The following is a 15,014-nucleotide window of genomic DNA, read 5'->3' on the forward strand; positions in this document are numbered from 1 at the left end:
TTTGTAAAGTTTTAAGAGAGCAGTTGAAGAAACTACTACCGAAAAAATTGGAATCCATGTGCTAAGATTGAATCAATATTTTCGAAAATTATTAGATATACTAGTCTGTCTATGCACCACCACGAATGATTTTTTCCGGTTCCCTCGTAACACCCAGGTGAAACCAATCACCATAAATTTTCCGCATCCAGTTCAGTCAGCAGCGGAAATACGACAATCAAGCGTGAACACTCCTGCCCCGTCCCTCCTCAACCCCCAACCCCCAGAAATCTAAAAATCCTCCTCCTCCTCCGGCTGCCCCATCAAACTCCACTGCTCCACCGCATGAATCTCCGCCGGCCACCGATTCACCAACCTCCTCGCATTTTTTTCCTCCCTCGAAATGCAATGTTCATAAATACCCGTGACATCCTCACGATCCAGATTCGTTCTCTTCTTAATACACTTCTTGGAGCCCTTGAACTTTTTCATCCCCAACACCAGGATCTCCACCGCGGGGGGTTCCCACACCTCGTCATGCGCGGCGCGGTACTCCTGTAGGGATTTCTCTAGCATATCTTTCATTTCCGAGGGTTTGTGATTGAGCAGCTGCGAAACCGGTACGTCGAGCGGTTCGTGGTAGACGATGGAGGTATTGCGCAAACCGAGCCACTGATCAAACGGTTCGATGAGCAGCGTAACGGATTCTAGCGCGGGGAATTTATACAGCCAATCGAGAAGCCAGCGCTCGGGGAGAGGCTCGAGATAGAGACCTTGCGCCAGCCAGATGTTGAGGGGTAGAGCGATATGCTGCACGACGGGCACAATCCCGTCGTTGCGATACGAAGCAGGAACTTTTTCTTTGAAGAGATATTTTTCCATGGTGCCGCTGGTCCAGGATGCAGAGGGGGGAAAGTAGATAGTATCGGTGTTGGGATTCCAGTAGAAATCGGATTCTTCAGTGTTGGGACCGAGACCATTGCGAAGGATACTTAGAGCCACGCATCGAGATTCAGAATTGACATGACAGATGGAGGGAATAGCCGAGAAATTTCCCTGCAGGGAAGCTCGCGTATCGTCGTAGGCGTCGACTTTTACCTTGAGCGTTCGGCCGCTTGGAAGTGCATGTCTCCAGATGTGTAGACGGAGCTCTGGTGGAAGATTGCGAAATTGTGGGAAGAGCGGTCCCTCATCTGATTCCACAAACTTGGAGTGGTGGTCAAGTGACATAATTGCAAGTAAGTATCCCTTCGGAGAATTTTTAGAAATAATGTTGGGGTATCTCGGCAACGCAACAAAATGTAACTCTAAAATACGGTCCGAAAGTCACTTAATGCTAATTTAATATCAAACACGGCTTAATTATTAATCCACGATTCAATGGAAATACAGAGATTTATCAAGGATATGAATAGTGGCGGTGTAATAATCTACGCGCGCGATAGGATCTCGGTCTGTTGGAAGCGGTCGACAATCCCTCGACATCTGGACCAGCCGCGGTCACATGAACTTTGGACAGTTCAACTACAACGATAATATATGGAGAAAATAAGCGCACGCGCTTTGATAAACTTTCCGGGTCGTCTGGCCGGGTGGGAAGTTGACCACGGTAGAGAAACATTGAATTTTGAAGATTGTTGGTTGATGTTTCAGAATCGAAACCACAATTTTGGGAATTGAGCCACGGTCATGAGAAACTGGCCATGCAACCATGCTTTTGAAGTAGAAATAAATAGACCTTTTGATGGCCCAGAGGCAAAGAGAGATACTCTGTTGACCGACATGTTCTTTAGCTGTAGGCTTCAAACTCTGGCGCCTGTAAAAGAATGATCTGGACGATGGTGTACAGTATAAATGCTACGTATACTGGTTATTACCTTACGCCACCATTATTGTAATATTAAACAGATAATGCTGATTAAAATTGACGAGAGGATATGAATGGTGTCGTGATAGCTTGAGGCAACAGCAGGTTATTGACGGATTCATGCTTCCAAAAAGAGAAATCGCTGAACCACAAGTCCGCAATGTATCATGCAGTGAGGCACATATTAATCTTCTTGAATCATAAAAAACAGGACACTTGCCCGATTCCCAATTCCAATATGAACCTGAAAGCTCAACAAGGATGTGCAACAACCAACTTTGATAATAGAAATCTAATATACATTACTACATCTCTGTCAATTTCTAAATGAGACGCAGCTAAATGCCATTAAAACGTGAAATCTTCAATTCTTTCTCCCATGTCTCGCTGAAACTTCTCTTTCGACCATATAGTCTATATGTATATACATCCACCCAACCGTAATTCTTTATCCACATATCCCCATAGTCACTTCAATCATGTTCCCTTTCAAGTCCCCATCTACCACTTTTCCCAATCATCATCTTTCTTTGCCCCAACGCTACTTCCATTTCCACCTCCACCATTCCTCTTGACGGCCGCAGTTCCAATTGATGCACTTGGTGCATGTTGTCTCTTGGTTCCAGCATCAGCAAAACTATCCCAGAAATCCTTCTTGCTCTCATCAATGGGTACATTCCTAGAAGGACCACCTCCACTGCCTTCAACAAAACGGTTGAATCCATCTGCGGCGCTTTTGGCTCCAGTTTGCGCATTTCGGGCAACTTGAGCGGCGGTAATTTGTGCTTGTTTCGCTACCTCGGACTCGGCGATCTGAAAAGAACAGTTGTCAGTTGATGTTCATTATGCGGACATGAGAAAGCCACAATTGATATGTGGTGTCAGGGAAGCAAGATTACCTTCGCAGCAGTAGGTTGTATATATCCTTCATTAACAGTCTTTGCCGTCCTTCCCACAGTAGTTGTGAACCATCCAAAGCCCTTGGTAAGTGCCGCGACAGGATCTCTCTGTAAATCTTCGAGGCCTGGCAGTTTTGCGTTATTATCTTCTCTCTCAATTGGTTGACTTCCAAAACCTCCGTATTTGCCACCTTGTGAAGGTGGTAAATCCTCGGATCGATTTGCGTTCGCAGCTCCAAGTCCAGCAAAATATCTATCGTCAACCTTCACTTTGCCATTAGAAGGACTGGCGTTTCTTGTTCCAAGAGGAGTTTGTGATTGGGAGTTGCTAGAACTATGGTTGGAGAAAGATGTGGCAGCAGTTGTAGATTTTGAAGCCGAGGCTTTTGGTACAGGGACGTATTCGCGTTTCTCGACTTTGGCAGTGAGTCGTTCTTTGTATTCCTCTCCAACTTCGCCAGAGTATCGCTCAGCAATAGTTGCATCATCCCAACTGCGAATGTGTCAGTTATGTGTCACTGCCCACCGCCCTCCGCCCAGCGCAATAATTGTGTCGCAAATATAGTCCACTTACGTGATACCACTCATGACGTTTCTATCATCCTGATCGAAGAATTCCCTCCAAGTCTTATTTCCTCCTTCTCTCATTCGTTCGATTTCTTGCGCCTTGAAAGCATCCATTGTGATGCTTCTTACAAAACTAATGTGGACTCCTAATCCGCGGTGAACTCCAGCGCAAGATAGACAGATGAAAACGCCGAATTTTGGTGAAGCCCATTGGGGAGAAGGTGCGCCGCAGTCGATACATCGGTCATTTCCATTGGTTTTGGAAATATCAAGGAGCTGAGTTCAAGATGTGTTTAGTATGAGTTCTGTAGAAACGAGACAATGGATATCTGCGCTCATGGATGGGCGCCCCGTAAAGAGGAGATTACCTTTGACCTTGTCTCTGGATCAACCTCCCACATAGCCTTTGAAGTCATTTCTACTATTGGCGTTGGATCAATTGCTGACTGTGTGTTTTCTGTCCCTCTAATCTCTCCAGGTCCCGTTGTCGATAAAATTGCCTACTCAGGCTTCTTTGCGCTCCAAGTTTCAATTGCTCAGTGACGTATTCTCAGATGTTAAGTGTCTTGCGCGAGCGTCGAGAATTTAGTGAGAGTAATTGAATTATTGATTGGTATGTACGGGTATGAATGGCTATAGATGTTTATCGTCGTATGTACGAGTAGATCGCTTCTAGTATTGATGTGGTGGGGCTTTACAAAGGGGAATTGAGGTTCTAAATTTGGGAGTGTTCGCGCAATGGAGGTCAAACCACGCTAAATGAGATCTAGACCAATTAATATCCAAGGTTAAATTAAATGCCTACCTAGGTATCGTGATTGTAAGGATTTGGTTTGGGTCTTGAGAAAAAAGGGGCAACCGATTTAAGGGTAGGTGCTCAACGATTGAAATGGGGAAGCAGGTTTTATTAAGAAATTGAGAGACAGTGGGTTATCAAAGTTTTAGCTAGAAGCACATCTGGTCACGTCATCAATTTTCATGTCACTTGAGAAAAATATCATTCTGCTGGTAAAATCGTTCACGTTATTATCATTGATCTGATAATGATAGGGTTGTCATCAATCATTAATCAATAATTTTTCCATGCCCACCCATCCCATATGGAAGCACGTCAGAAAAAAATCTAGTGTACACCCACAGAATGCCAGCAAAATTGTAATAAGACATAGTTTTTGAAAAAGAGTCATGAAGAACTATGAATCCATACTCGGGAATGAAAAAGTCAAGTCTGTCGGAAAGAAAGAGCGTAGAAGCCCAAATATCTATTTAGACGCCATTAACAAATCCACCGAGTTAGTATTCATATGTCCACCTAAAAGAAAATCGTGAAAAAGATGATCGATCCATTGAATAAATCAAAGGAGCAAATCCATCCTTTCCTATGAGAGCTTCCACAACGCGTTGACAATGGTCCAAAAGCAACGCATAGCAATGCATTAGTCTATCATCTGCAGGTTTGTAGAAGACTCCTCTCATTCACATCATACAACGTTTCCTGCTTAAGCAGAAACGGTTTCAGCACCGGCTGGTGGGGCAGCGGCAGTCTCGGCGCTGGCATCAGCAGAGCCAGCGTTGACATCATCATCGGTCTTGTCTGGGCTGTCGATGGCGACCTTGACGGCGATCTCACGTCCTTCGATTTCCTTTCCGTTCATCTCAGCAACGGCCTTTTGTTGTTGTTCCTCGCTAGATAAAGTAACGAAGCCGAAGCCACGACCCTTGCGGGGTTCACCTCGGGCTTGGAGCTTCTTAACCATGAAACGGGGAATTGGGCGAAGGGCGATCTTGGCAGAAGTTGGCTCGTAGACGGCAAAAAGTTCCTTGAGCTACAATTTTGTTAGTATATCATACGAAAGAGGCTGTTTTGGAACATACCTTATCCTCGTGGAGATCATATGGAAGGTTAGCAACCATGACCTTGTTCTTGGATGGAATTCCATCAGCTGGTGGGCCACGCTCGCGACGCTCACGGGGTGGGCGAGTAGTTTGTGGCTTAGCCTCCTTGGACTCAGTAGTAGCTTGGTTGGTAGTTTCGGTCAAAGGAAGAACCTCAGTGGTAGCAGGTGTCTCGGTAGCACCCTCCTCAGTACGGGTCTGTAGTCATATCAGTAAATTGTTCTCCTGGGAAATGTAACCTTCAAAAAACTTACAGCGTTGTTGCGGCGTCCTCCACGTCCACGGGCACGTCCACGTCCACGGCCAGATTGTCTGCGGCGTCCACCTTCACCGCCAGATTGACCCTCTCCTCCGCTTGCAGCAGTCTCAGTCTTGTCGTTTGTCTCTGGCTTGCGAGCAAGTTGAACAGAGACCTTGCGATCCAAGATCTCCTTTCCAGAGAGCTCAGAAATAGCACGCTCGGCCTCAGTTGGGGTAGAGAGGTCGACGAAAGCATATCCGACTGGACGCTCAGTACGTGGGTTCTTTGGGATAGAGGTGGATTCACTGTATCAAAGTATTAGCTCGTGTAGTAAAAATGGTACAAATCAAACATATTCGGAAAGTGCAGAGATACTCGCAACTTCCCAAAATCTGCTGATTTTAGGTAGCATACGAATTTTGATAGAAAATTGAAGACGACGTTGAAGATGACGTGTGAAAGTGAGTAGAGGTAATCCTTACATTAAGTATCCCTTGAAAAAGGCTTGCAACTCCCCCTCGGTGGTCGCATATGCGAGGTTACCGATGTAAAGTCTTCTTCCCTCTGCAGCACTGGCCAAAACAGCTTCCTTGTCGGTAGTAGTGTTGGCAGCCTTCTCACCAGTGGTGGTCTCGGCGGGCTTGTCAGAGATGGATGTGTTGCTAAGAGCGGCAGTAACGTCGGTGACGGCGTCAGAAACTTTCTCCACGATGCTAGACATGATGATAATTGATTTGATGGTGTGTGGTAGTTAAGACTGAGTAGAAGCTTGAATTGAATTGAAAATTGATCGACGTTTGCTGGGAGTGTGTTTTAATACTCTCTGAACAAATTGGGGGAGTTGGAAAAGGGTAGCTAGGTGCCCTAGTGGTCTGGTTTTGGGGAAGTTGGTTGAGGTTTTGTTGTGATTGACACTTGATGGAATTCTTGAAGTTGAGGTGTTCAAAAGGAAAGGGAGAAAGAAGTCGGGATTGCGCAGTGGGCAGAATATATCAAATTCCAATGGAATCGCTGGGGCAGCCGCATCTTAGCGAGTGGCACTTACCGTAATTGGATTAAAGCCAGTGGCTGAACAGGGCTGGGAATGGGGATTCTATTCGATTAGAGAATTTTTAGATTAGACAGAAGGTTCGACGCAACGCAGAAATCCACTGTGAGAAGGAAGACGGTCGTGATTAATTGGCCAGCGAAGGGCAGAATCATTGATAAGGTGGCAGGCTATTGGCAGTTGGCAGGTGGCACAGGTGGTACGGTGAGAAGGAGGTTTGATATTGAATGAACATGGGGAAATGGATGATAAGATAGGAGGTAGAGAGGAATGAATGGATTTAGTCTATCTGTAGTTACTAGAATATATATGATCTATGTTCTGTATTCTGTATTCTGTATTCTTCATGCTACTCATCGTTGAGCCTATGGATGTAGCGAGACAGGAGATACCCAGGTAAGGAGGAATCATGGCGTAAAACGATTAGATATTGAAATGTATGGTATTATCTGCTGGCTAGGTATTCAACACCAAAGATACAACCCCCAGGGTAAGTGAATCTGCAGTAGGGTTATCCAGTTGAGAAAAGCCACCATACGGTGTGAGATTCGATGCTGTTCTCGAATGCCACATAACATGGGGAAATGGCGAAAGAGGCAAGGTCAGGTAAGGAGTCATATCATAAAAGGGGGAGGATGAATGACTTGGCGATTGGGCGATTGTTTACTTGCCTACCTAGATATGGTCAAGAGCATTATTTGTGAAAGACGTACCTTGTACCTACCTGGTACCTACTTCTACTTGCCTATGTATGGATCAATAGAATTTCCCGTCAATGAATGCTGTCACCGAATGCTTGATATGGTATCATGTGATATAAATACAGGACAATATATATCAATTGATGAAATGATACTGTACACAGTCTCGAGACAGTGCAAGAATATCAAGAAAATGTCAAGAAATTATTAGGGCATTTTTTGATAGATTTGATAGCTAGATGATTCACACCTAAATATGTCATTGTTTTTTTATGACATCAAATTAGGTTCTAGGACCACTTAAATACTCGAGTAATAAAGTATGTAGATCGATCCATTACTACGGAGTACAAGTATCAATATCTACTCTATGTGTCTATCAAAAATCAAGATGCATCACCAATATTCCCCAATATATAATCAAATATAAAATACCCCAATCAATTTTGATAATTCTGATTAATAAAACATCTTTTAGTATCATCTTATTTATATAGTCCTATATAGTCCTATATAGTCCTACCTATGTTATCTAGATATCTCAATCATATCTAACATCCACTCATTTGTACCAAAATCCTCATCCCCCATCTTCCCAACACTAAATTTCCATGTTCCCACTCTTTGTATGTGGTGTTGTCATTATGTACTTACTCATAATCATAAGTATGCCTGCATTGCAGCTTGCTTATTAGTTGGAAACAAACGTTTTCCTTCTATCGCTTTCTGTTGCTAACCGTTCTTTGTCTTGTCTTGTTCTGTATGCATGAAGCACAATACAATACAAAGACTTTGTATCCTTCTCGAAACTACAAGACAGGTTGTACGATAATCACATGATACACACACAACCACAAACCACAATACCGCACTCCATGGATTTACCTTGAAACTTACCTAGTCCTCTTGTTAATAATTGCTCATGCTGTAAGCAGTATTGGTGAATGAAATGGGAATTTGAACAGTCAACAAACCAATATCTCGTGACTTGCATGCAGCTCTTCTTTGATAATGGTGACCAGAAATTATTTTTCTTATCAACTGGGCGACTGTGAATTTAGTATTATCGAGTCATACATTGATAATTGCCATTGCCACAAACAATCATCAATCAGTTAATTGTCCCAAATGTCTGATATACTCAATGGCCAACGGCATGATAGGAGCGCACTTATCCTTTATGGAACGGAAACTGGTAACTCTCAAGATGTGGCCGAAGAATTGGGACGCATTACAGAAAGACTTCATTTCATGACAAGGGTGTGTGAGATGGATGAGGTTGACATTGTATGTAATTTCTTCCCCAAATTTAACCAGATTATACTTATTTGTATACAACAGGGAGAATTATCAACGTACACCTTTGTTATATTTACATTGTCAACTACAGGTCAAGGAGAATTTCCAAAGAATGCAAGGAAATTTTGGAATAGTCTTTTGAGAAAGCGTTTGCCTCCCAATTGCTTGAGTCACGTGAACTTTACCACTTTTGGTCTTGGTGATAGTTCCTATGCAAAGTAGGTACAAACTGGGATAAAAGTCAAGTAGAGTGCAAGGGGGGAAAGAAAGGTACTTGCCAAATAGAATGATATACTAACAACTTTTCAGATTCAATTTTGCCTCTCGTAAACTACATAAAAGACTGGAACAGCTTGGTGGGAATGAAATATATCCCAGAGGTGAAGCAGATGAACAACATGATGAAGGGTAAGTGAAATTTCTATCTCTCTGGGAAGCGTTTTTTTATTTATATTAGAGAGTGTTTGCGTATATAATCTATGGTAGAAGTTGCTCTATGTCTTTCATCCAATCTTTGTACCTGCCTGACTTACTAACATAAATAGTATTGATGGGACTTTCCTCTCTTGGTATATTGACCTTAGGAAGAAACTCCTCGAATCATATCCATTGTCAGATGGCTTAGGTCCAATTCCTGATGATGTCCTTCTACCCCCAAAATACTGGCTAGAGTTGGCAAACGATTCTTCTACAGGTATTGGGAAATCAAGTTTATCGCTCGAAAATCCAGATGACAATGGTCAAACTAAATTTGATACATTAAATAGCAAGCTTGCTCTTGCCAAAGATTTGGAAGCTTCCAGCTTATCTGAAGACTCTACTGATCCAGATACACTTGGAGACTCCGATATTCAAGCTCATCAATCTTCCGTCCCAAACACAGCGATAATGGCAGATAAATTTGGCTTGGAATCTGGGATAAGATTTGATAATGGTTTTGACGCACCAGGACCACCATCGAATCGATTGACCGATTTCGACAAAGAGCAACCAGAAGATGACAATGTATTACCCCCACCGGCGCTTTTGAAAGGGATTAAAAAGAATCGTTCACCACTTATTGTCACTATGGAAGCCAACAAGCGCGTCACTCCTTCAGGCCACTGGCAGGATGTTCGCGAGATCACATTCAAGCTTAGAGGCAAAGATTTCATGTTGAATCCTGGGGATACCATATCAATATATCCCAAAAACTTTCCTGAAGATGTCCAAACCCTCATTGATCTGATGGGATGGAACGATGTTGCGGATCTGAAGTTGCACTTTAAACCAAAATCACCGGATTGGTTTGGCGCGAAAAATTTGATAATGGCCCCAGATGGTCTCAATAAGATTGGAGACGAACAAACACTCAGAGAGTTACTGATTCATAGTCTTGATTTTCACGCCATTCCCAAACGCCATTTCTTCGAGCTTATGGCCGGTTATACAAATGATCCAACACACAAAGAACGCCTCCTTGAGTTTCGAGATCCTCTCTATACCGACGAACTTTACGATTACACCACTCGTCCTCGTCGCAGCATTCTTGAATGTCTTCAGGATTTCCCAAGCGTCAAGCTTCCTTGGAAACATGCCATCACCATTTTCCCTGTGATCAGAGGTCGTGAATTTAGTGTCTGTTCCGGCGGCGACTTTCACAAACCCAGCGTAGTCCCAGACGAATACTCCCAAAAGTCTAAAGAATTGAACAATTACGGAAACTTCGATGATGCTAGGCCCTTCCAAGATTATCAATTTCAAATTCTAGTCGCCATTGTCAAATACCGCACCGTTCTTCGAAAGGTTCGCAATGGTCTCTGTTCCCGTTACCTAGCCACTCTTCCCAAGGGAACAAATCTCACGATCCAGTACAATGCGAACCCTTCTTTCTATAAAGTACCCCCGCTTGTGCCAAAACTTCCCCTCATCTTAGTCGGTGCAGGTACGGGAATCGCACCTCTACGATCATTGATCTTACAACGCTTGAAAGAAATTAAACAATCAAGGGAGGGCATGATACAGTTCGGAAAAGTCCATCTTATATATGGTGGACGTAATCGCAACGCTGATTACTTCTTTGCTAATGAGTGGGAATCGACTCAAGTAAAAGATCATGTACATACAAGTCCGGTTTTCTCGCGAGATCAGAAACAGAAAATTTACGTACAAGATGAAATTAGAGCACAAGGAAAGGAACTTGCAGATTTTCTTACGAATCAAACAGCAATGATTTATGTTTGTGGTAGCTCGGGCGGTATGCCCAAGGCTGTGAGATGTGCTTTCTTGAGCGTCTTGCAAATTCATGCGGGCATGAGTATGGAGGAAGCGGAGGATTTCATCGCGAACCTGGAGAGGTTAAAGAGATATATACAAGAGACGTGGTAGAGTATCTTGTAGGTGGCAGATGGAGAGGGATTGGAGTTTCATTAATTGATGTGGGGTAATCATTGTGGAATACATCAAATTGCGTGGAGATTCTATCCCCACACTAGATGGATAAACTGACGGCTGCTAGAATGGCTTGGGCTTATGAGAAAACATGTATAAATTCTCCGGTTCTTTCATCGCAATTGTACTCGCAATTTTACTGGCGACGCTAAAAACTGTATCATACAATTGAACACATCACTACCCTGATACATGGAGCTTTATCATAAACCTCCTAGATTGCCGGATACTTAATAACCATCCATAATTTTATCCCTCCTCTTCTTCATCTAGATACATGTGCCAATGTCGTATCACCACCCAGTCCTTAAAGCCGTAAATCCCCACCCCACAAACACGAAAAGTCTACTGTACAGCAGTACTTCACACCAGAATCCCAATATCAACTACTACCCCCTCATCATCTCCATCCCCCTCCCCTTCATCGTCAAAGACGCCCATATCCCCACACTCCCCCCTCTCTTTCGCCCTCGTACTCCCAGAACTAGAACTAGAACTAGGACTGGAACGCATATTCAATATAGAAGGTAAATCAATCGAAACCATGTATCCGCGCGCGTGAGGTAGATAATCGACTTTTGTATGGTGGGGAAGGAGATGGGTGAGTGGGAGGTGGGAGATGGAGAGGGTGGAGAGTTTGGGGGAGGGGGTGGGGGAGGAGGGGGAAGATATGTATAGAGCGAGGATTCCGGTGCCTTTTAGGTGGATGTGGAGATTGAGGGTAGGGGCGGGGTCGGGGGTTTGGATGGGGGGTGTGGAGGAGATTGAGGAGGAGGGTGAGGAGGATGATGGGTCTGAGGCTGAAGTTGAAGCAGGGATAGATGAAGTAGATGTAGAAAATGAATATGAATATGAAAATGAATGCTTGAGAATTGCAGCCGCGCCGACGAATTTGTGGAGGAGACCGAGGATGGCGAGGGTGATTGGCGGGGTGGTGGTGGTGGGTTGGGGGGTTTGCTGTGCGGGATTGGAAAGAGAAGTTGGTGGAAGAGGGAGAGGAATAGTATATACCGGACACGCGGTGAGGATTTCCCATCCGGATTCGGTTAAGGTGATTAAGCATTTACTCGCGTTTGTTCCCCGGGCTGTGAGTGAAATAGGTGGAGAGAGAATACTGTTCGAGGAGCTGTGTAGGATGTATTGGTTTTTGTTTTCTTGGGCTCTTTGATTTTCTTCGGTGGTATCTTTTTTATTTTTGTGGAAAGATGAAGAATGCGAGAGGGGGAAAAATTCCTCAAGTCCGATGGTCTCGGTGATGGACCCGGAAGAAAGAGTGTTGAATAATCCGAGGACTTTTACGTTGGTTTTGAGGGTTGAGGTGTGCAGTTTTAGTATGCGGTGGGAGTGCGAGCTGGGGTATACGGATGTGGATTTTGCGGGGTGGGTGCGGAGAATGAGAGGGGGGGATGGAGTTGAAGAGGGAGATGCAGATGGAGATGATTGGAAGGGGGTGCAGGAAAGTCGGGAAAGGAGAGAAGGATCGTGGTGAGAGGGCGTATCGGTTATGGATAGGAGACCGCCAGAGAGAGCGCGCGCGGCGGCGTGGTAGGATGAGTAGCGGGGGACTTGGGAGGAGGTTTGAAACATGTCCCAATCTGGGATGATGTTTTCGAGATGCGTGGTTAGGTGTGCGGTGTGTGAGTTGGTGTGGATGTGCCTATAGTTCCGAGTTAGTAATTGTTTGAGATGATGAATACAAAGTATAATAAGGAGATGGAAATTTACCAAGCATGAGTAACAGGATCGTTGGGCCAAAAATCGTCGGAATTGCGCATGGCGATTTTACTTGTGGGATGGGTTGACGAAGAGAGTAATATTTGAGGAGAGAAAATATTAGCGGGATATTGGGACATGCATGATATTACTCTGTCTTCGAAATGAGAAAGTAGTGATGCGTGGATTGCGTTTTGATAAGCTGGTATTAATTCTCTTCTGTCTTTGGCGTTTTTCAGATCGTCTAATAATCCTTGAGTGTCCAGTTTGACCGCATCTATACCACAGCTGACGAGAAATCTGTGGAAGCGTTAGCAAGTTGGTAAGATGAAGAATGATATGTAGCTGGGGAAAATACATACGAATAAAAGTCGTCATAGAATCTTCTCACATCGCAAGCATCGACAACCCACATTCCACTGCGTCGCGAATTATTGATCTCTACCCGTCGCAACTTGTACTTCATCCCAATATCACTCTCAGGTTCAATACCTCCCCAATAGCCAAAAATACCGTGCCAAACCCCAATATTCTTGATCCATGGGTAAGATTTTCTAATCTGTAGCGAGAGATTGGTAAGACCCTCTGGGAAGGATGTTGATGAAGCTTCGAATCTTGACCAACGATTTTGATTTGGGAAAGTTTCGGAGCCGAAAGGAGTTATGAATTGCCATCCATCGTCTATTATTATCGTAGATGGGTAGATTGAGGATGCGTCCAGATCGTCAAGCGCGGCGAAAAGAGTAGTAGATGTTAAGGTGGGCCCGAGCGAATTCCATGTACAATATACCAGCTCGTCGTGGAAACTTTTCCTGACTTTAAGATCTAGAGATTTTTCGACCCTTCCACTCGTAATGGGCTCTTTGTTTAAGCTTGCCTGAACAACTCTTTTTGTATGGCCCATTGCAGCCGCGATACCCTCCTCTACAGTTCTGCCCACGGCACAGATAACAATCCCGTCTCTTGCCTCTTCATTCTCATTCTTTCCTATAGAGGCAATACTCCCATTCTTACCAGATGTCAGCGTCGTTACAACACCATTCATACTCAACGCAAGCATCACAAGATTCATCCCATCACTTCTTAGGAAGGATATCAGAATTGCTTTTGGCTCCGCATCCTCTGTATAGAATTGACAATCATCTTCACCCAAGTCAAATTTAGATCCGCCATGACGTGGCACTAGCCAGAAATTCATCCGTTTGACAAGTGCAAAATATTGAACTACATCTTTTGGGAATCCAATGGTAGTTCGTTGAACACTTGGCTCAGTGACGGAAGTGACAGAAGCAGGTATCGAACACGTCAAAGTCCATACGGGCGAATCGGATTCTTCATGCTGTCCATGATACGTGACGCGAAAATCACCTGACAAGTTGGAAATATATTTCTCAATTGAAGACAACTGTAAGGTAGTTGGTGATTTCTGGAAAATAATCTCTGCATCACCAACGGAATTGGGATCATCATTCACCCATTTCCAGGTTGAGTCTCCGCTTCTTCGATATTTGACGGTATAATAAATTTGTTGTCCGTTCAATGATTGCCGTTGCAGGGTGTTTGAAAACCCCAAAACTGAGGTTTCAGGGTCTGCAGAAAGCTTTGCCTTTTGTCAGTTGCATTCAAAATCACGAGGGTAGAGAATCAGATATCCTTACAATTGGTATATCATCATCACTCCGGGTGAGATCAAGCTGTTTCCAGCTTATATCCTTCGAGCCGTACCATACTGCTACTTCCCAGTTTGTTTGACCATCGTCATGCGGTAACAATGCAACTGTGACGTTAACCTACGCATATGTCAGTTGAATAATTTGCCTTTGACACAGGAACTACGTCATGTGATCTTACCTGGCTCTCAGCAATCACTGTGGTCTGACCCAGAAGCGGATTGCAAATAACTTGAGCAGTCATTTTGCTTGATGATATTACTATGGCAGTTACTTTCCGAACCCGAGTTTTGTGGAAGACCTGGGGAATTGGTGGTGTTCAACATTAAGTTACGCGCCACAGCAGCATAACCCCACAACCGTGCGCCCCCTGACAATCTATAAATTAGCGATGTGGGCCTTACCTCCTTATGTTTAACAGGGTTGCGGCGGACATCATCACCGTTTCAGGAGTGTAACCGCTCTGTTGCCTTTGAAGGAATCAGTTTCCAAGAAAAGTAAGGATCAATTCATTACCAGCCGGTGTGAAGATTGGGTTTGAAAATCTCTCCAATACCTCTGGCTCTAGGATTGCAAGTGTGAATGCCTTCGGAAGCACACTTCTAATTTTAAGGTTAATTTATTCGAGAATGAGGAATCCTTCTTGAGTCTGGGGAGGAAGATTGCGATATGGCTATAGCCATGTATGGGACAGATGAAGGACT

General features: G+C 44.1%; 5 protein-coding genes across 5 annotated transcripts; 1 reads left to right on the forward strand and 4 right to left on the reverse strand.

Annotated features, from left to right (window-relative positions):
* Positions 1–270: 270 nt before the first annotated feature.
* EAE97_007262 (uncharacterized protein) lies at positions 271–1,209 on the reverse strand (the record flags this gene model as incomplete). Its single annotated transcript, XM_038877776.1, has 1 exon — positions 271–1,209. One exon carries the CDS (start codon positions 1,207–1,209, stop codon positions 271–273), a length of 939 nt encoding a protein of 312 aa, XP_038731261.1.
* Positions 1,210–2,347: 1,138 nt separating this feature from the next.
* EAE97_007263 (uncharacterized protein) lies at positions 2,348–3,728 on the reverse strand (the record flags this gene model as incomplete). The annotated part of the gene is made up of 4 exons (XM_038877777.1): positions 2,348–2,659; positions 2,746–3,238; positions 3,320–3,588; positions 3,681–3,728. 4 exons carry the CDS (start codon positions 3,726–3,728, stop codon positions 2,348–2,350), a joined length of 1,122 nt encoding a protein of 373 aa, XP_038731262.1.
* Positions 3,729–4,312: 584 nt separating this feature from the next.
* Positions 4,313–6,451, reverse strand: EAE97_007264 (uncharacterized protein). The gene is made up of 4 exons (XM_038877778.1): positions 5,932–6,451; positions 5,463–5,754; positions 5,188–5,406; positions 4,313–5,138 (listed from the first exon to the last, which is right to left on the reverse strand). Exons 1-4 carry the CDS (start codon positions 6,168–6,170, stop codon positions 4,812–4,814), a joined length of 1,077 nt encoding a protein of 358 aa, XP_038731263.1. The 5' UTR covers positions 6,171–6,451; the 3' UTR covers positions 4,313–4,811.
* A 1,451-nt stretch (positions 6,452–7,902) lies between these two features.
* Positions 7,903–11,150, forward strand: EAE97_007265 (uncharacterized protein). Its single transcript, XM_038877779.1, has 4 exons — positions 7,903–8,485; positions 8,540–8,715; positions 8,807–8,905; positions 9,043–11,150. Exons 1-4 carry the CDS (start codon positions 8,327–8,329, stop codon positions 10,862–10,864), a joined length of 2,256 nt encoding a protein of 751 aa, XP_038731264.1. The 5' UTR covers positions 7,903–8,326; the 3' UTR covers positions 10,865–11,150.
* A 140-nt stretch (positions 11,151–11,290) lies between these two features.
* On the reverse strand, positions 11,291–14,554 carry EAE97_007266 (uncharacterized protein; the record flags this gene model as incomplete). Its single annotated transcript, XM_038877780.1, has 5 exons — positions 11,291–12,584; positions 12,653–12,940; positions 13,003–14,240; positions 14,299–14,430; positions 14,492–14,554. The coding sequence occupies 5 exons, from the start codon at positions 14,552–14,554 to the stop codon at positions 11,291–11,293; spliced, it is 3,015 nt and encodes a 1,004-aa protein (XP_038731265.1).
* Between the last annotated feature and the right edge of the window lie 460 nt (positions 14,555–15,014).

Source organism: Botrytis byssoidea, assembly GCF_014898295.1.
Source record: "Botrytis byssoidea strain MUCL 94 chromosome Unknown BBYS_014, whole genome shotgun sequence".
Classification (NCBI taxonomy): Eukaryota; Fungi; Ascomycota; class Leotiomycetes; order Helotiales; family Sclerotiniaceae; genus Botrytis; species Botrytis byssoidea.